The 20,733-nt window shown below is 44.1% G+C and overlaps 2 protein-coding genes across 2 annotated transcripts in view; one reads left to right on the top strand and one right to left on the bottom strand.

Moving 5' to 3' along the window:
* ACE2 (angiotensin converting enzyme 2) overlaps nt 1-13,431 on the top strand; it is a 41,331-nt gene extending 27,900 nt beyond the window's left edge. Inside the window, exons 12-18 of the mRNA XM_084844132.1 lie at nt 1,808-1,930; nt 3,670-3,851; nt 4,596-4,654; nt 6,669-6,769; nt 8,675-8,791; nt 10,983-11,177; nt 11,961-13,431. Coding sequence (XP_084700258.1) covers nt 1,808-1,930; nt 3,670-3,851; nt 4,596-4,654; nt 6,669-6,769; nt 8,675-8,791; nt 10,983-11,177; nt 11,961-12,075 — 892 coding nt within the window. The 3' untranslated portion in view covers nt 12,076-13,431. The remainder of the gene's footprint in view (nt 1-1,807; nt 1,931-3,669; nt 3,852-4,595; nt 4,655-6,668; nt 6,770-8,674; nt 8,792-10,982; nt 11,178-11,960) is intronic.
* An 84-nt stretch (nt 13,432-13,515) lies between these two features.
* BMX (BMX non-receptor tyrosine kinase) overlaps nt 13,516-20,733 on the bottom strand; it is a 38,153-nt gene continuing 30,935 nt past the window's right edge. Inside the window, exons 17-19 of the mRNA XM_084844133.1 lie at nt 19,372-19,490; nt 18,134-18,291; nt 13,516-13,960 (exon numbers count right to left, since the gene is read on the bottom strand). Coding sequence (XP_084700259.1) covers nt 13,886-13,960; nt 18,134-18,291; nt 19,372-19,490 — 352 coding nt within the window. The 3' untranslated portion in view covers nt 13,516-13,885. The remainder of the gene's footprint in view (nt 13,961-18,133; nt 18,292-19,371; nt 19,491-20,733) is intronic.

Below are 20,733 nucleotides of genomic sequence, written 5' to 3' on the forward strand. Positions count from 1 at the left end.
GTTGCCACTCACTTTGCATTTCCATTCCTTCAGTATTGTCAACTGTGTGTTTCAGTTAAAAGTCCAAAGTGTTTGTTTATCTGTGTGATTCAGTTGTGGCCGTGATGCATGGCTTTTTAAAATTCATTTGGTCTTGAAGCTGCCTTAACCATTCCAAGGCAGCAGAGGGAGGCGTGCGGATCCCTCCACCAGCCAGCTTGGGAACAACGGCTATTTGGCCCCTCCCCTCCCAGAACTGTCTCTTCCACTGACCATTCCACTTGGTCATTGTGTAACATCATTATGTACTAATAGGAAAGAGGGGATACCTCACTATGCATACCTTCCTCTTCCCTCCCACTCCATTTTTCTTCTTCTATCCTATCTCTTCGTTTATAAGTCAGTATTATAAAATGTATACCACTTCGAGTGCTTTGGCAGATCCCAGTTCTTTGAGTGGTGAGGTTTCAGGGGTTCCAGCGCTTACCCTGGGTTGGTTCCCTGTGAATGAGGTCACAGAAGAATTACTGGCATTCTGTAATATTTGCATTGATTTACAAATATTCAAATTAAGCATAGGTGGAGGCTCTCAGCATTAACACCTCAACATATGCTACTTTCCCATCACATTTCTAGGGGAACTGCCAGCACCATGGTATTCTTGCAGAGAGCAGTTCATCTCTCAGGCCAGGTTTGCATGATCGGGGCAGGAAAAAAGCCATTGTGTATGGCAAGGGCGGCTTCTAAACCACCCCACAACCCATGGCTTGTTGTAGGGATTGTGGGGTGTTTTAGAAGCCACCCCTGCCATGCACCTCACTGGGTTCGGATGACATGATAACCCACACTGCATCATGGGCAAGTAGGGAAATGGCAGTCGCGTGACAGCATGCTTGGGGGCAGGGAAATAATGATGGCTTATTTTCGAGCTCCAGTTGTGCGAACCCAGTGTCTTCTAGTTCTACCCAAAGAAAACTGCAGGCTTGTTCATTTGTTCTCTGCTTACATACAGAGCTGACTCACGCCCTGTCCCTGTCAAGTTGGTGGGGTAGGGGGATAAGGATAAGTCATCTCCACCTATGCCTTCTTGGGCCCTCTATTGAGACATATCACATAAATATGGTGGTGGTGAGTCCTTTCTCAGGTCTTAAGAGGTATTTCATCAGGGCATCCAAACTGATATCTCTAGGCACAGAACTCTGATAGGATGTGTGGTAAATAAATAATAACACAACGCTGAATGCTTTGCCTGAGAGAATGGATTTGGTTTGTCATGAAGGAGTTAAAGTATGATGCACGTACATAAGGTTTGGTTCAAAAAAGAAAAGAAAAAAGAAATGATAATGTTGCATGAATGCTGATGGGCTGTTAATCTCAGTGTCTGCATTCTTATATTATCTCACTGTTTTTGCACCAACCCTTCTGCATTTTTGAGATAGGATATAATGCTCACTAATGAAAGTGGGACATGGGAGTGGACTGGCAGAAAGCGTGGTGATCTTCAGAATGTCTGCCAAAATGGTCAGATCAGGACCTGGAAAGGATGACAATCCAGTAATGGAGCAGAATCACTTTTATTCAGAATGTTTACAGTGGCTCAGATCTATCCAATTCAGCCATCTGACTGGCTTATATTTATGGCGACATTCTGTGCCAGGAATAAAATGACACTGAAACAAATGGATCGGATCAATATTCTAATGTTGGTTCTATGACATTAGCAGTTTATTTCCCTTTCATTAAAAAGCAGCATTAAATCCCAGGGCTTTCTCAGTATCATAACTGGTGATTTGGTTTTATGCTCTCCTCTTTCTCTTTCCATTTCTAGATATTACACAAGGACCATTTATCAGTTCCAGTTTCAAGAGGCTCTTTGTAAAGCTGCTGGCCACACAGATGAGCTTTACAAATGTGACATTTCTAATTCCTTAGCAGCTGGTAGCAAGTTGCGGTAATGAAATATTCTTTGCACTGTATAAAACCTGAAGTGCCATAGTACAATTCATCCTTAGTATGACCTCATGTGCAGGGGGAAGTACCATCTGCCTTCACTTCAAAAACTGGTTTCCACCTCTCCTTTTCAAAGTGAGACCAGGAGAGCTCAACTTCCAATAGAGAAGCAGCAGAAGATGAGATGGCAGTTTAAACCTTCCTCATCTACCATTCCCCTCCAATTCCCCTAGCCAACTCCTCCCGTTCCAAACATGCCTGTCTATTGCAAACATAGGTCTGGAATTGGGCTCAGGAAAATGCAGCTGCTCCCTGCCCCCCAACCTAAAGATCTGACATACCCTTTCAGGAATATTGGTAATCCTTCTTTGCTCTCTGGACACCTCCTCAGAGTAGGAGTATCTCTCTGAGACAATCCTCACTATCTGTAGCGGCCTGCCTGGTTTTAGGTCTCCCTTTGATAGCTGTGGTAGCTAGATTGTGACTGCATGAGCTGACCAGCGAGGGTTCTGCTTTCTCAAAGTAGTGTTTTACACTTTTTAAGGCTTTCTGTGCTCTGCAGAGGCTGTTCTCACTCTTCATTCTGACACAGCAGTGTTCAACCCCAGGCTCACAGGCCAAATCTGGTCCTCCTGAGGGTCCAGTCCAGACCTCTGGGTTTTCCCGGTTGGCTACACCACCTCCCCTTTCCCCTGACTACTGATTGTTTGCTGGCTTCACAGATTTTGCAGAGTTTTTGTTCTCATTCTAAAAGGTTGAAATGTCTCTCCTTAAAGCCCAGTGCCTGGCAGTCACAGTTTTAAGCTAAAATGTGCTTGCATTTTTGGTCCTGCCCCTTTTGCTTTTGGCCCCACCCACCATTCAAATGCTTCCTCCAAGAGCTTCTCTAAAATCAGATTTGGCCCTCAGGCTGAAAGAGGTTTGACACCCCTGCTCTAACAAAATGCAAGGTCAGCAGAAAGCTTGGACTCCATGTTTTTAGATGAAACAGCTGAACTTCCTTTTCCTATTCAGTCAAACCTCTCTGCACACTGCCCCCTAGCAGTCCTAGTACTCACACAACTGTAATGTGCTATATGTGGGGCTGCCTTTGAAGAAGGTCTGGAAAGTTATCTGGGGCAGAATGTGGCCGCCCGAGTGTTGCTGGGCCACGACGGTCAGATCGTATAACATCTAGACTGTGCCAGCAGCACTGGTTACCAGGGTGTTTCCGAATCCAATTTAAAGTGCTGGTTTTGACCTTCAAAGTCTTAAATGGTTTGGGACAAAATTACTTGAAGGACTTCCTTTAACCATATCTGTCTGCCTGTACTTAAACATCAGCAACAGAGGCCCTTCTTACTTGCCCACCTTTGAGGGCAGTTAGGTGGGCACGTACACAAGAGAGGGCCTTTTCCTCAGTGGCCCCACACCTCTGGAATGCATTGCCATTGGGGAACTGTCAGGCCCCATCATTACAGGCTTTTAGGAAGGCCCTGAAGACTTACTTGTTTTTACTGGATTGTTTTGGGTTGTAGCTGCAAACACAGACAACTGTGTTGTCTTATACTGGTGTTTGTTGCTTTTATGAATGTTTGTTGTTTTATTACCATATTTTAAAACTACTATATGAATGTCATTGTTGTAAGCTGTTTTGGGAGGGCTCCTGCCCTGAAAGGCAGCCCAGAAATATTTTAAATCACATCAACATCAATTATGTGGATGGTGCTGAATTGCCTACCTGCTTCTTTTTAAACACAGGAACATGCTTGCCTTAGGGAGGTCAGAACCTTGGACCGAAGCTTTAGAAAAAGTGACAGGAGGAGAGAAAAGGATGAATGCAGCACCATTGCTTCACTACTTCCAGCCCTTGTTTTCATGGCTTGTAAAGAACAACAAGGACAACAACAGAGTTATTGGTTGGGATACAGCCTGGACTCCATGTAGGCACTTGTTATGCTCTGTAATATCAGCTATATGTGCAATTTGTTCTTGCCTTGACTACCTTCTCCACGGATGCTACTGTTTGATTCAGCCTTCCCCAACCTGATGCTGTTGTGGTGGTCACTCTGACTTCAGTTGATATAATTGATCATTGTGTCCCTACCTGTGGTTGGCCTAAAAGGAAGTAAAATAGATGTCATGATGAGCCATTAATTGGGTTTTTCCATTTGCCCTTTCTCCTGCTCTTTTTTCCAAACATGATTGCTTGCACAGTTACACAAGACCAAGGCTGTGTTTTTCTTAACTGGTAAAGCATGAGTATATATTACCTCCAGTACTGGAGGCAATATGCCTCTCTATACCAGATACTGGGGAACACGAGCAGAGGGTGCCATGCTGTTGCAATCATGCCCTGCTTGTGGGCTTCTTGCTGGCATCCAGTTGGCTCCTGCATGAACAGAATCCCGGACTAGACAAGCCTTTGGTCTGATGCAGCATGGCTCTTCTTATGTTCTTATATGGTCATTGTTGATGAAGCTGAGATGAGTGGCAAGACATAGCTTGGGCATCCATCACCAGAACCAAACACACAACTACACCACCATCACTGTCACAGTGTATTTGGGTAGGGCATGGGCTATTGAAACACAGACTGCTTACGCAACATTAGTTATGCAGCATGTTATGGAAATGAGTTTGAAATTCTGTAGTAAGACTTGTTTTTCTTTTCTTTTAAAATCTAGATTATAAGGAAGCAATCAAAGTGAGGATCAGCCTGAAACAAGCACTGGGAGGAAATGCAGTGAGTAGTCTGACATAGGATGATCATCTTCTGTTTTCTAAAATAACATAAAAATACATAACTATGTAATCCTATGCACATTGACTCTGAAGTAATCCCCACTATGTTCAGGCTTACTCCTCAGGAAGTGGGTATAGGATTGGCCTCTGAATCAAGTAAGGGTTTCTGAATCTGTCTGTTACAATTTGCACATCACCACCAACTTCTTGTGGTTGTTGGACGTTTTAATAATGCAAATTCTGATCAACTCTGGTCATCTTCCACACTAATCTGTGCTATTGATCTAAATACAACACAACACAACAAGTGTGCTAAAACAGCATTGAAATTAGTGGTTTAAGCACCATTAACTCTGCACTGGGTTGTGGATTCTATGTAGCAATACTCTTCTTTTTATAAAAAGTTGCTACTTGTTTTACACATTGTGGACTTGCACTTGTGGATGCATTTTACTCACCTGCTTGTGGGTTCCTGGTTGACAGCTGGCTGGCCACTGTGTGAACAAAATGCTGGACTAGATGGACTCTTGGTCTGATCCAGCAGGGCTCTTCTTATGTTCTTATGGATAGAGAGGCTTATGAATAAGGGCATGCTCCACCCAAAGTTAAGCACTTTTAAGTCTCATGCTTCACTCTCCCAATGAAATGCATATGTGCAGATCCTTCATGCTGAAATCAATGGAACTACTTCACTATGGCAGGACTGTACCCTTTGCAAATATCTACTTACATCCTCAGATTTTGAAATTCAGCTGCAACATGCATAAGAATGTGTTGTCTACATTTGCTGTCTGTCTGTCTGTCTGGTTGTCTTTCCATCCATCCATCCATCCATCCATCCATCCATCCAACATCTGTCTAGAAGGATGTGGTGATAAAACAGGCCATTAAGGAGCCACAGGAAGAAAACAAATCCTGATTGTAACTCAGTTGAGGACCACAAAGCCATGCCAGTATTCCATACCACTCAGGGCCAAAGTGTTTTACATTAAATGCTGTATCTTTTGTTCTTTTTTATTCTGGTGTAAGTGAAAGGGACCGTATCTGAATTGGAACCCTAGTGTGGGGGAAGGATTTTTTTAACCCTTTCCTCCCCCCACTATGGGCCCAGTCCAGATTGGGGGCCGTGCACCTGCAATTTAGGTCCAAAAGAGACAGTACTTTAAATGTGCACCCAACTAGCAGCTATCTTCTTTTCTTCTTCACTCTAGAGTAGGGATGTGCAGATTAGCAAAACCGGAGATGCTTACTACGTCTTTAACGAAATGTCTGCTTTGGCCTTGAGAGGTTTCTCACTGAAGACTCAAGCTGAGGAAGGCCAATTTAAATGGGCCACCAAATTGTTAGCCTAAAAGCAATGTAAATTATTCAAAGGCCATACAAATAGCAAATGTGGTTTCAAGCTCTATTATTGTAATGGATTCGTTCAGGAGAAAGAGACTTTAAAATGGAAGAGGGTGGAAAGAGGAACGGAAACAGTAAGCAAATGCCCAAATGTGCCATGATGAGTGAATAGTGCCAGCTACTGGAGAAAGTGATTCTTGCTTCATCTCCTTTCCCTCTTCCCGTATTCTGCATGGCCAGCAAGGACTAAATAATAACAACTCTGCTTCAAAGGTGTAGATCTTGTTTTTTAGAGGTGCAGCTCCAACATCTTACCTCTATAACTTTCCAGTCCCAGAAACGAGTACAGACTGTGTTAGTCTAACCACATGCTAAGGTCTGAACTCTGAAGGTTAGGACTGGGGATGTGCTCTGAAGCACCTAGCAGGATAAGTCATGCCTCACCTAACTGTGACGCAGGCTAAATCGGTTCAGAATAGTGGAGGAAAAATGCACCCAATATCACAACAAAATCGATCATGTGCTCAATTTCTGAGATGAAATCAGATTATGCATAGATCCTGCTGAAAAGGGTAAACATTATTACTCATTATAGTCTGTTTTAAAAGTGCTTCTACGTGACCGAGGCTAGGAATGCACCTGGCAATCTGACTGTTGCTTTAAATTTACAGTACAAATGGGATGAAGGTGAAACGTATTTATTCCAGTCCACCATTGCCTACGCCATGAGGAAGTACTTTTTGGAGGCCCAGAATGAAACAGTCAAATTTCAGTAAGTGTCTCCTTTTCATTTATCTTTACTGGGGTTATTTCTATACAGCATCAGAGAGAGTTCCAGCACTTTTTCTGCAAGGAAAGTGATCACATCCAGTTTTCAAACTGGGAAACGACATGTTCCTGTCCCCCCAAAATGAGGACAATTTAACAAAAAGGAAGCCCACGCAGGTGGACACCCCTCTTCCACTCACTGGTCAGTCCCTCAGCAGTGAAGGAGCTCCACTGCATCCTACTCTTTATTTGTATTTATTATTACCTTTTGTGGGTGCTCCTGTGCCAATGCACATTTTGCATGCAAATGGCCCCACCAGGATCAATCTGTGGCATCGCCAGGTAGAGCTGGGAAAGACCCCCATCTGAAACTCCGGACGGAGTGCTGCCGCCAGACAGTGTAGCAGTCAGCAGATAATGAGCATGAAGGACCAATGGACTGACAGGGTATGGGTGGCTTCCAATGTTCCTAGATAACATTGTTTTAGGGGAGATGGGGTAGCTCAATGGTAGAACACATCCTTTGCATGCAAAGGTCCCCAATTCAGCCTCTGGCATCACCAGGTGGAGACAGAAAGATTTCTGCTGCCTACTGGGGGGCAGGGGTGGAATCTGCAGCCTGCCAGGTCTTCCCATTTGGCCTGCCAGTCTTTCCCCAGGCCCCGCCCATTCTCCTGGCTCCACCCCTGCAGCCTCATTTTCCTGGCTTTTCTCAGCTGTGTGGGGGGAAGAAGATTGCAGGGAGGAGCAGTGGAGGCTGGTGGCTCTGATTTTGGTGGGGCTGTAAATCCACTCTGGGTTTCAGTCAGAACCAGCCAGACCTCTAGAGGGGCAATCCAAGGTGCTGAACCCTAGCCCAAAATAGGTTTGGCACCTTGGACAGCTCCTTTAGATTTCTGGCTGGTTTTGACTGAAACCCAGAGTGGATTTACAGCCCCACCAAAATTGGAGCCACCAGCCTCCACTGTGGAGAGGAGGTTTCAACCTCCCTCCCTTGATCTCCCCACACACACTGCTCAGATGAACTGTGGGAAACAGCTGAGGAGCAGGGAAAATGGGATGGTGGGGCGGGGTGGGGCACAGATGAGCTGCCTGGTGCTGAGGGAAGAGATTGCTCTCTTCCTCCTGCTCAAGCTTGCTGTATTTCCTTGCTGCGTGGTGAGAAAATGGCTCCCTTTTCACAGCACACAGTGAGCTGGCAATGCAGGATAGGTGCACTCTCTTCCTGCAGCACCAGCTCAGTGCCATTTCCCGTTTCTCAGCTGTTTCACACAGGTCAGCTGAGCAGCAGCAGGAAGCAGGTGGATGGAGGGAGGGGGAAAAAGACCAGATGGGGTGACAGAGGTGTGTGTGAGAATGGCTTTAGCTTGCAGCCACCAGAAATATGCCCATAAGGAATGCAACCCTCAGGGTGACAAATGAGCTAGATCAACCAATGCCCTGACTCAGCAGCTTCTTACGAGCCTAGGCGACTCTAGGCCCCAACAATCATCTTAAGGGCAACTTCGCCCCAGTAAAAATAACAACACACTCATTTTTATTGGGGGTGGCGGGTTGCCCTTAAGACAGCAATTTAGTGCCCTGTGCACAGGAAATAGATGATCACGCCGTATAGGTTTAATTAGTTGCCACATGCAATACAAATATGGAGCCAGTTACTTTAATCTCTCAGAGAGCTGGTGCCATATATCTGACTCAAGTTGGATACTTTACAGGAGGAGAAATAAGGAGCTTTGGGTCGCTAGCTAATTGAACACCTTTGCCTAGAGGTTCTCTATGTATATGGAACATGTTAGTCAATGTGCACAACACATATATTCCATTGAGACTTGTTCAATGGCATCAAAATAATGTTCATTCAGAAGGTTAATATATGACTTCTACTAAAGACCATTTTCTCCGCCATCAGGGCCAAGGATGTCCATGTAGGTCATGTGTCACCAAGGATCTCTTTCTATTTTGTGGTCAGCATGCCTAATAATATCTCAGAATTGGTTCCTAGAACTGTAGCAGAAGACGCAATCAGGTAAATTTTTGCGTTGGAACAAGTAGTATGCAAGTGAAGTGGAAAAGTTGCATGAGTGAGTGAAGAAGTTGGCATATTGGTGTTATGCATGGCAGCAGGGGGTAACTTGCCATTTATGCCTTGGTCCTAAGTACACTTCATTAAAAAATAATTGAGGAAGAGGCATATGTAGAAATCTAGCACATAAAAGGAATGCAGAATAGAGAAGTCTGTATCTTTTCTAATAACTAGACTATGGACATGATCCATCCAAAGTGAGCACTTTCAGGTCCTATTAACTATAGTGGGAGACTAAGCATGTGCTTAATTTTCTCACCTTGAAAACAATAGGATATAGGCCTTGTTAGCATTTGGTAACGGGCTGTACAATGCAAATGAGATGTATTTCTCTTCTACAAAGAGCTCATAGTGGTTTGTTTTTTACCCTTTTGGACAGAATGATAGGTGACTCATAACATTATGGTAGCCAGGGTTCTTGAAAACTGAAAAGCCTATTTGTATAGTGAGTTTTTCAAGATACTAGAAGAAAAGTAATCTTGGACAAAGGCAAATATTGGACAAAAAGGAAAAGAGATAAAGAATCATAAGACCCATCTATGGTTCACTTCAGCGGTAACACAAAACTATTATTTGTGCTGACTGTAGGTAAGAATCCATACCATAATTTGAGCTTCCAGATGAACATTGTGCAAACTATGGTTCAGAGCTGATCCTCTGTTTTTGTTTCCTATCTGCTCAGCTGTAAGCGTCATAAGTTTATTCTTGTCTCCATGGTTCAACACCCTTTTGAGATGGAGAGATGGCCATATCTGTTGTTTGTCAGTTGTCTGTGAATTCAGGGATAACAAACCACCTTCCAACTGTGTTTTCAAATTCTGGTTTGTTCAAACCAATTATACTTTTGTGGGTACACGTGGATTCAGATGTAACATGAAACCATGATTTAACTAAACAAACCATGGTTTCACATTACAACTGAACCCAACCTACAAATCAGAAGCAGAAGAAGAACTGAACAGATAATTAAAAGGTAAAAAGGTAAAGGTGTCCCCAACCAGTCATGTCCGACTCTAGGGTGCGGTGCTCATCCCCGTTTCTAAGCCAAAGAGCCAGCGCTGTCCGAAGACGCTTCCGTGATCATGTGGCCGGCATGACTGAACACTGAGGTGCACGGAACGCTGTTACCTTTCCCGCCGAGGCGGTACCTATTTATCTACTTGCAATTTCTTGCTTTCGAACTGCTAGGTTGGCAGAAGCTGGGACTGAAGACAGGAGCTCACTCCGTCACGCAGCATTCGGGTCTTGAACTGCTGACCTGCCGACCTTCCAGTCTGCAGTTCAGCATCTTAACCACTAAGCCAAAATAAATATGTGGGAACCCTTTAGGGATACTACATGAATAATAAAAACCCAGGAACCCATGGCCACTTCACACAGCATGTGGAAATATGACACCAGTGTTTATTTTGAGTGAATACAAAGATCAGGAAACCAACACAGTAATTGCCCATTTCATGCATTCATAGTGAAATGAACAGTAAGTAATCCATGTAAGAAAAGTGTAACAGTTTTCTCCTTAGTCTTCCTAAAGAGAAGACTTACTGCATAATCCTATGTATGTCTACTCAGAAGCCCCGCTGAATTCAGTGGGACATACTTTCAGGTTGCAATCCTATACACACTTACCTGGGAGTAAGTCATATTGATCCTAGTGAGATGTACTTCTGAGTAGTCATGCATAGGATTGTGCTGCACAAGACGGGAAAGGAAAATTCAACAAGGCAAAAGGTCAGAAAATGTGACTTTTAGAGCCAAGGAGTTTAAAGTCTAGAAACTGTTCCAAGTCTAGCATAAATATCGGGGAAGATGAGAATGGTGAAGAGGCCTCAGAAACAAGCAGAATTTTATCCTGAATATTTAACTTTAGATTGAATTATACCAGTGGAGAAGATAAAATTTGAGTAGCATAGAATTTGAGAATCAGGAAGAGAAGACACAAGCTAATTACAGGAGCAAAAGGGCAGGTGGAATGTAAACAATACTGTCAAAATATTTGCCCTTTTTAACATGTTGGGTGCTTTCTCATATCAGAGCAGCACCACTGGGTAGAATTCCATTAAGCATTTTATTAGAAAGCAGGACATTTTTATAAGGAGAATCTTTGTAATCGGCTTTCCCCTTTTGCTGGCAGAATGTCTCGGGGACGCATCAATGAAGCTTTCAAATTGGATGACCAAACTTTGGAATTTGTTGGTATCCCTCCAACATTGGCACCCCCTTATCAATCCTCAGTCACTGTATGGCTTATAGTCTTTGGAGTTGTCATTGGTATTATAGTCATTGCATCCATTGCCTTGATCATCATGGGGGTGAGAGACCGAAAAAAGTAAGTGACATTTGATGGACAGTGCACCCTCCTTAAATGATTGCAGACTCATTTTGTACAATGTAGGAGATGTTAAATCTAAGGTGACATGGGTTTAGTCTGTTCTTCCACACAGCAAACTGTCAACTCTATCGTTTTCAGTTCACACATGTACCAACTGTGCTCCTATCAGGGATGTTGGAGAAATCTGCAATGGAATCAAATGAGTTCGGATTTCTATGAATCTGACCCATTGATTCTGCAGTGGACTGGCTTATCCTGAGTTGCATGAATTCCACGGATATGCAGACTGGATTTTTTACTTTCTGGAATTTTATGCAAATTTAGTTGTAGGAAAACATGTAAAATCAAGACCACCAGCTGAAAATGTGCATTTTCCCCATATGCTAAAGCATGAAAATGCACCTTTGGGCGGGGGAGGGGGGATTTGCACATTTTCACAACTGCAAATTTGCACAAATTCCAGAAATGGGGGAAAAATCAAATTCTGTCAATGCATGGTCAATGGAATGAAAAGTACCTGACATTCTCCGAAACACAGACGGAACAGATTTTACAAAATCCCCAAATCCCTATGAATTTACATACATTTCCACTCAGTACTGCACAGTGCTGTTATTGAAGTGAGAAAGCCTACTTAAATGTCAGTTTATCAGCACATACACAACTCAGATTAAGTGCAATCATATTAGACAAGAGCAGTGTTTTCCTTTCATTATGTGTGAATATGTTCATGGCTTTTTAACAGTTAAACACAGAAATCAATTTATTATTCATGTGTAGGAAAAGAAGGGAAGCAGAAAATGAGTTAGTCCGAACAACCACACCCAACCCCTACGAGGACCATGGGGAAATCAATTCAACCTTTCGACAAGATGAAGATATCTCAGAGTTCTAAAAAACAAAATGAAAGACATCAATTCATGTATCTTATCATTGCGTGTCAGTTGCAACTGTATGATACAGGAAGGGCCACATGAATGCAAAGAGTGTTAAACATAAAGTGGACTACTGGAACATTGCTGTTTACCGGTATGTGTGCATCTATCACAGAATCATGTGTGTATGTGCTAATGTTTGGTAGTGCCAATCACCTGTTTTCAGCAGAGAAGGTCTGAACCAAAGACCCATCCTTCTATGCCCAATGGACAAGTGGGGCTGGATTCAGACCTTCCAAATAGTTAATAGGCACCATCAAAACTTATAGTAGCCTATTATCTATTCACCATTGCTGATAGGGTTCTTGATCCAACATCGGGATGCCAGTTATAGAAACCGGGCCCTGGAACCATGCACGAAGCTTTCCTGATTCAGGAGAGCAGGCACGCATGGGAGTCTGCACTGAGTTTGGTCTTGGCACTTATAATGACAGAGATCAGTAATGAGATCTCCCATCTCTTTAAATTTTTGTGAAAAGCAGCTGCAGATTGCTGGCTTAGGAGCAGAAGGTTGTTTTTTAACACCTTCCTGCCTGTGCCTTTTCCCTGATGATAATCACCCCTCCCCCCCTCAAAAAAAAACTGTTAGGGGAAAAATATAGGTGTCACTTATAAAGATGCAAACAGTGGAAAACTTCTTGAACTATTTATAACAGCCTGCCATTTGTTCTGGTACATTTAATGTATGTGTCTACTATAAGCTCTTGTTTTCAATAGTCTTCACTGCATTTTATCCACACGAAAAGCTGATGTTTAAATATTTTTTGGGGTGTGTGTGTGATTTTTTGGGGGCAGATAATCATTCTATGTAAGATACTCAGCTTGTTAGCAAGCTTGAAATGCCAGTATCCTTAAAAACAAATTAAAAATTCATTAGAGCCAGTTGTGTATACACCTTGATGCACTTGTTGGTGGCTCTTTTTTTACTTCCAAATAGTAAGAATCTTTCTTCTTTTGTTCTAATATCTACAGTAGAGAGAGATTTGAAAAATAATGGCAAAGTATTTTACTAAAGACATAGGTTAAAAAATTCAAATTCTCTCCTCCACCCTTAAAAAAATAGTCTCATGCTTATAAAAGAACACCTTTCAAGGACTATCTCGGATTTTAAGGAGCAACTTCAAAACTGAGTAGAATAAGAGCAATATAGTAGTTTGACACCAGCCACACTTACACAGATGTTACTAACTACATGTTGTTGCTATATTTACGCTACCTTCTAGCCTTCAGCTTCTCATAATATCCTCTGGTACTAATAGCCATGCTGTAATTTAGGGGAAAACACACACACACACTCTCTCTCTCTCTCTCTCTCTCTCTTAAATAAATAAATAAATAAATAAGTAAGTAAATAAATAAGTAAGTAAATAAGTAAATAAATAAATAAAAATTCAACATGTGTGTATTACCTCACTCCATTTATTTATTTATTATATTTATGACCCACCTTCCTCCAAGGAACACAAGGTGGCGTGCATAGTCCATGTCCCACCCAGCCCATTTTATTCTCACAACAACCCTGTGGGGTAGGTTAGGCTGGAGAAAGTGCCTGGCCCAAGGTCACTCAGTGAGCTTAACAGCTGAATGCACACTGGAACCCGGGTCTCCCCAGTCCTAGTCTAACGCTCTAACCACTACACCACACTGGCTCGTTCATCAATATTTTAGCTCACACATTTTGGCAAAAGTTTTGAAGCCAGATTTTACAGGTGACAGCAGAATAAATGGTGGGGGTGGGGGAGGAGGGTCCCACTTAGGATGGGCTGTTCTTCAAGGTCTGTCTTCTTCTCTGTGTGGTTCCATAAGTGAAAGCAGATGGTGAAATGTGGGCCGTTTTTCAGGCAACTGTATGAAAAAGAGAAACCAACAACATCAGCACTTGCCATTATCAGTTCTTTCATTTGTGTGACATATTCTTTGCTACAAAATGAAGAACTCTGGAACTCTGAATAGGAAACCTGTTGTTTCTCTTTGGGCGCTGTCCTGTCAAAACAATGGGACTATGAGCACATGATGTTTCTTATGTGTAATCAGACAACTGATCCATGCAGCCTACTCCAAGGAGACGAACTCTCCAAGGTCTCAGGAGGCAGAGGTCTTTCCCAATCCTACTGCGCAAGAATCTTGGAGCTTTTCTACACAAGGCTGTTAATCCACTGTATCTACTTTTGGTTCCATCGCAGAATTGAGATCCGAGCACTACCTGAAGAGCATTTCCTTTCCTACTTTTTCCTATGTAAACTCTAGGTGGCACTGTAGGATAGCGGAATAGTGCAAATACTCAAGTGAAAAAAGCACTTTCTTTTGCTTTTGCTTTTACAAATAAATCTCTTTTTGCTGCTGAAAAAACTTCCTGACTGTTAGAGCAATACGACAATGGCACCAATTACATAGGGAGGTGGTGGGCTCTCCCACACTGGAGGCATTCAAGATGAAGCTGGACAGCCATCTGTCAGGGATGCTCTGACCTGGATTCCTACATTGAGCAGGGGGTTGGACTCGATGGCCTTGTAGGCCCCTTCCAACCCTACTATTCTATGATTTTCCTACTCACAACCATCCTTTTTTAAAAAGACAAAGGAATTAACATGTTTTCAATGTTTCCACAAATGTGTTCTATTACTAATCTAAGCATGCCCTGATCTCGTCTGATCTCATAAGCTAAGCAGGGTCAGCCCTGGTTAGTACTTGGATGGGAGACTGCCTGGGAAGCAGGCTTCCTGCATTGAGCAGAGGGCTGGACTCGATGGTCTTATAGGGTCCTTCCAACCCTATGATTCTATTATTCTATGTCCTTCTACATAATAATGTTAGATATGCATTATTATTAATGATATGCATAGAATTTGACCACAGCTGAACTGGGCTCCTTTGGACCATTTCCGGTCCTTCCAGAGGTGAAATGTGTTTTCCTCTCCAATGGGACCAGAACTGAAGCTGGACCCTGCACGAGGCTTTGTTCGCAATTCAGCTCTGGAGAGGCAGACAGCATTTCTCCAAAAACAGCATCTTTTGCTTTTATTTCTCTAGACACTGATGAGAGCGGGGAGAGGGAGAGGGATTGAGCGACTGTCAGGTGCACCTTCTAATCATAGGGCATGTTTTACCAGGGAGTCTCCAATGTTTTGGAGGAGGGCAAGGATGGGAACATGAGATGGCTATTCTTCCAGTGCTATTAGACTTCACTATCCAAAAAGTCTCAAACTGGGTTTCAAACATCATAACTCCCTATCCTCTGCACATAGCCTCTCCTTCTGAAACCTTGCAGGATTCTTGACTGGAGACACATCTATGATACATACTGTTTTCATACAAATGGCCCAAAAAACCATGCCGCGGGGCAAGAAGAGGAAGCGAATCACCAACACCCCTAAAACAATCTGAGAACTCCCCTTCCACATAAATCACTGTTTCTACCCTTCTGAAAGTTTGCAGTTTTGAGTTTTCTTACTTAGGGTCAACTCTATGCTATCTGTCATTTTCAGAACAATGGTCCATAAGGAATATAGGGCAATAATGTCCTTTTTTAGATACCCTAAGAATATAAAGGCTGCTCTTGCACAAAGATCCCTTCATCTGAAACTTGGCAGGCTCAGTCCCCCCAGAAGGGGAAACTATCCCCACAAGTTTCATCCAATTCTGCAAAGAAATAAAAAAGTTATTGGCAGTTCACTTAAAAAGAAATCAAAATACATGTAAAGGTGTGCAGCACAAAACCCACTGTACCCATGTTTCTGAACATTAGCAAACATAATCCCCTCCTATGGGGCTACTATGCCTGCAGGTTTTATCCACATCTGGAAAAAAGAAAAACACACATTATAGCTATTTTTAAATATCCCATGATAGTCAAAGGGAGGCACAAAGCCTTAGATTTCCAAATCTCAACTCAGCTTTGGTACCCAAGTTGAAGGAGACAGCCTCCAAATTCGTCTGGATCATTTTCTGAAGTGCGAAATAGGGGTGCAAGTCGGATCTTGTGGCTGGCACACACCTCCAATTAAAACCATAAATTGGTAAAAGTTCTATTTAAAATTCCATTCTGATGTACATAATATGAAGTCAGACACCTGAATCCAAGACCACTGGGCACTGCACTCACATGGAACTGCTGCACATTCAGTCTTCTCACTACAATGAAGGGGAAAGCTCTGTGCAGGCAATCCCTGTATGTGTGTTGCCCCTGTCCTTGAAAAGAATGAGTAGCCCTATAGGGCAGAGCTGGGAAATCTCCAGCCTGCAGGGCCTTCCCCTCCAGCTCACCAGCCTCTCCTCCCAGGTCTTGCCTCCTCTCCTTGGCCCACTCCCTCCTTAGCCCACTTTCCTTCCTGCTGCTCAGTTGTTCCCTTGAGTAGCATGGGGCGGGGGGGCACAGGGGGGGAGATCCCCTCCATTACACACAGCTCAGCTGATTGGCAGCAAACACATCTGAGCAGTGGGGAAAGGCGGACTGCAGAGTTGCTGGGATGCTGTAGCCAAGCCCTTTCTTTCCTGCTGGTCAGCTGCTTCTCACCAATCAGCTGAGTAATATGTGTGTGTGTGTGCATGTTAGGGATGTCGGAGAATTCCGCCACGGATCTCAATGAGGCCAAATGCACTGGCATTCGGCCCCCCAAAATCCATGGCGGAACAAAGCCCCCCCGCCCCCCCACCCCGCAAAAGGCGTGTGAAACGGGACACCTACCTGCTGCCGTTCGCACTGACTTGCGAATGGTGGCCGTGGACGCCATTCGCTTCATCAGTATAGCCATGATAGGCTACGTAAATACTTGGGTAGCCTATCACGGCTAATGCAGGGACGCCATTTGTGTCCCTGCAGAAGCTGTGATAGGCTGCGTAAGTATTTATGTAGCCTATCACGGCAAAAAAAAGAACGCAAATGGCGGCAGCTACGGCATTTGCGTTCCCTTTTTTTGTGTGGCTGTGATAGCCTACGTAAATATTTATGTAACCTATCACGGCAAAAAAAAGGGAACACAAATGGCGGCGGCTACAGCGGCTGCCATTTGCGTTCCCTTTTTTTTGGCCGTGATAGGCTACTTAAATATTTATGTAGCCTATCATGGCAAAATACAGAAACGCAAATGGCGGCCACTACGCCATTTGCGCCCATCTCTTTTGCCGTAATAGGCTAAGTAAATATTTACGTAGCCTATTACGGCCAAAAAAAAGGGAACGTGAATGGTGGCAGCTGTAGCCGCCGCCATTTGCATTCCCTTTTTTTTGCCGTGATAGGTTACGTAAATATTTACGTAGGCTATCACGGCAAAAAAAAGGGAATGCAAATGGCAGCGGCTATGGCAGCCGCCATTTGCGTCCCTGTGCAGACTGCCCAGCGGCCGGATGTTCGCCATTTGCGTTCGCTGTTTGTTTGTTTTTTTGCCGTGATAGGCTACGTAAATATTTACGTAGCCTATCATGGCAAAATACAGGGATGCAAATGGCGGCGGCTATGGCGGCCGCCATTTGCGTCCCTGTGCCGGCTGCCCAGCGGCCAGATGTCCGGCTGCGGGCGGCCCTGGCCAGCGGCTCCGTGGAATTGCCACGGAGTGGAGCCGGCCGGAGAGAATTTCGGCAGGAGGAATGGAGCGCCTCCCCCTCACTGGGAATGTCACCCTTCGAAAAGGTAAGTGACTTTCGTACATCCCTAGTTCCTGTGTGGCTGTAGTATGTGTGCATGCATGTGAATGGGTGTGGATCTGTGAAAGAGAAGGGAAGATAGTGAGGAGTGTGCGGCAGAGAAAGAATGTGGAAAGGGTGTGGCGGAGAGAGAGAGAGAGAGAAAGAGAGATGTCCTTGTTTGGCTTGTCCCCGCCCACTGCCAGTATGCAACCCCATATCACTTTCCCCAGAGGGCACGCAGCCCTTTGTGAGGAGAAGGGTCCCCCACCCCTGCTTTGGGGGGCGAGGGTTCACTTGAGGCTATGCATGGTAGAGGCCCACACCTGCAAGAGAGAGCTATATCAGTGGGGGTGGGGCAGGTCACTTTGGTAGCCTCAAGTGAACTAGTGCTCATACCTCATGCCAGCAGCTGTACATGATTTGATAGATGGCCTCAGAAGCCAACTGTGGCCGATACAGCCGATAACCATGGCAAACCTTCTCAGTCACTTGCATGTTGTCATACCGGTCGTAGGGTTGTTTCCCCAAAGTGAACACCTCCCACATTAAGATTCCTGTAGACATGCCCAAAGTGTTGAAAAACAAAATGCCATGTAAGTACGTAAGTTGTGCCATCCCCTTTTTCAAAACCACAGAACCAGACATAATTTAAACTGAAGTGTATTACAGTCATCTCCGGATATAGGAGCACCCTGCTTTACAGAAAGATATCCACAACAATGCACACACCTACTTTGAAACGCGTCTGTTGTGGGTGTTTTTTTAAAAAACACACACCCACCATACCCTCACACACAATCCCCCTAATGCAAAACATAAGTCTCTTCCATTCTGCTCTCTGTCTGTGGTGCAAGAGAAAGGAGAGCTGCCAATGCATGACTAAAATGAAAATTGGAATCTAAATTTGCCATCTAATATACAGCAGAGAGAGTCCATGCAACAGAGCTAGCTACCCTCTTAATTCTACTTGTGCATCTCTGTCTTGTCCATGCAGCTTGTTCTCCCAGAAGAGTGCAGGCATGTGTTTTTCACTTGCATGTTCAGCAACAAGGATATTTTGAGTCAATACCCTTACTTGTTTACTCCGGCCTTCCCCTGATTATATTTTATCAGACTGGGTTTTAGCTGCAATTGTGTTGTAGGTTCTGCATTATGCTGGTGCTTGTTGTTCCTTGGAATATTCGCTGTTTTTATAACCATATCGTTTTTTTATTATATGAATTTTATTATTTTATTGTTGTATGCCACCTTGGGAGGGCTCCTGCCCTGAAGGTGGCCTAGAAATATTATAAATAAATACATAAATAACCTCAGGAACTAACAGCCCTTCTGCATAGGAAGGGCCTCTTGCTTTTGTGGTCCCTCCAGAGCTGGCATCCACTAGAAAACTGGTCATAACCTGGAATTCTCCTATATACATCTCCACCAGCAGGCCACAATCTACCAGGGATGTCCCCTGCACCGGTCCTGTTTATTTCAGTCTCCTTAGCAGAAATACTGAGTGCTCTGTACCCTCCACCTATACCTGATCAGCCTCAGGTTTGTTTCTAGCCATTTGTTGTAGCTATTCAGATGTATGACATCTGTTCTCCTTGCTTTATGTAGCATTTTCAAGAGCGATGTTACATACTCACCAAAGGCCCAGACATCAGACTTGCTGCTGAACTTGGTGTAATGAAAAACCTCTGGTGCCGACCACTTCACGGGAAATTTTGTTCCTAAGGAACTGATGTACTGGTCGTCCAGCACGTACCTACAATGCAAGATTCAGTGGTTTTAGGCTGAAGTCCATTGCACAGGATAGAATAAGAACTTATCCAAACGACATCTGAATCAATCTTACATGGAAAGTCAGGTCTGCCAAGACAACTTCACTGACAGGAACACCGATCTCAAGCTACTATTTTTTCACAGGAGTACAGAACCTCAGGCCTGGGGGCCCAATCCAGCCTGCCTTAGTTTGCCAGATGGCCAAGCCCTCTTCCCCTGGCCCCACCCCCTTTCCCCCAACCACCAATCATTTGGTGGTTTCCCAGTTGTGCAATTATTTCTTTGTTGATGTATTACGTTTCTCTCTGGGCTGTTTACAAAGATTAAAAACCATGACAAATACATCATACAAAGTGTAAAACCATTTATATAAAAACATAGCAGACAGCACATACACAGACAACATATATCGAAAACAATTTTAAACAATCAACCATAAGACAAGTCTAGGACCTTATTAAAACCTCATCATTTGCTGCCAAATCCCTGAGAGAAAAGAACAGGCTTCACCTGGCGCTGAAAAGATAACAATGTTGGTGCCAGGCTGGCCTAGTCAGGGAGATCGTTCCATAACTGGCGAGGGTCACCAGTGAAAGGCCCTCTCCTTTGTTGTGGGCTTCCAAGCCAGCCTGCCCAGCCCGCATTTCAAGAGTTGAAATGGCTCTCCTACGGCTGAGGGTCACACATCTAATCACGAAGCATGTAGCTGGGCTGGATAGTTTTAATTACCCTCGTGTAAGCACATGTGACCCTGGTTTGGAGTGGAATCACTGCACTCCAGGAAGGAAGATTAAACTTGCTCTTCCATCCATTTTCCTCCAAAATTGCACACACCGGGGGGGGGGGGGGATTAATAAAGAAAAACATCTCCATTGACAATGGAGAGTTTTTCTCTTTTTGGAACCTCCCCCCAATGGAATTTCAGGGGGGAAACAGGTGCATGTGTGTATGGGGGGGGGGGAGGTTTAATCCTCTCCTCCCAGAACACAGTGGTCCTAATCCTAATTGGAGCCACGCACACTTACAGGAGAGTAAACAAGAGATAAACCTCAGTTACACACTATGTGATTAGCATAAGCTGTAGTTTGGCTCTTAGCTACTGGCAGTGAGAGCGTGAAGCTAAAATATGCTGGTCTTTTGGGGAATCTTGGCCCTCCCCCTTTGCCTTCAGCACCACCTACCACGGGAATGTGGATCCTGGGAGCGTCTTCAAAATGGAATGTGGC

This window comes from Heloderma suspectum, chromosome 3 (assembly GCF_057233095.1).
Source record: "Heloderma suspectum isolate Gila_16-S chromosome 3, 16-S_ref, whole genome shotgun sequence".
NCBI classification, from domain to species: domain Eukaryota; kingdom Metazoa; phylum Chordata; class Lepidosauria; order Squamata; family Helodermatidae; genus Heloderma; species Heloderma suspectum.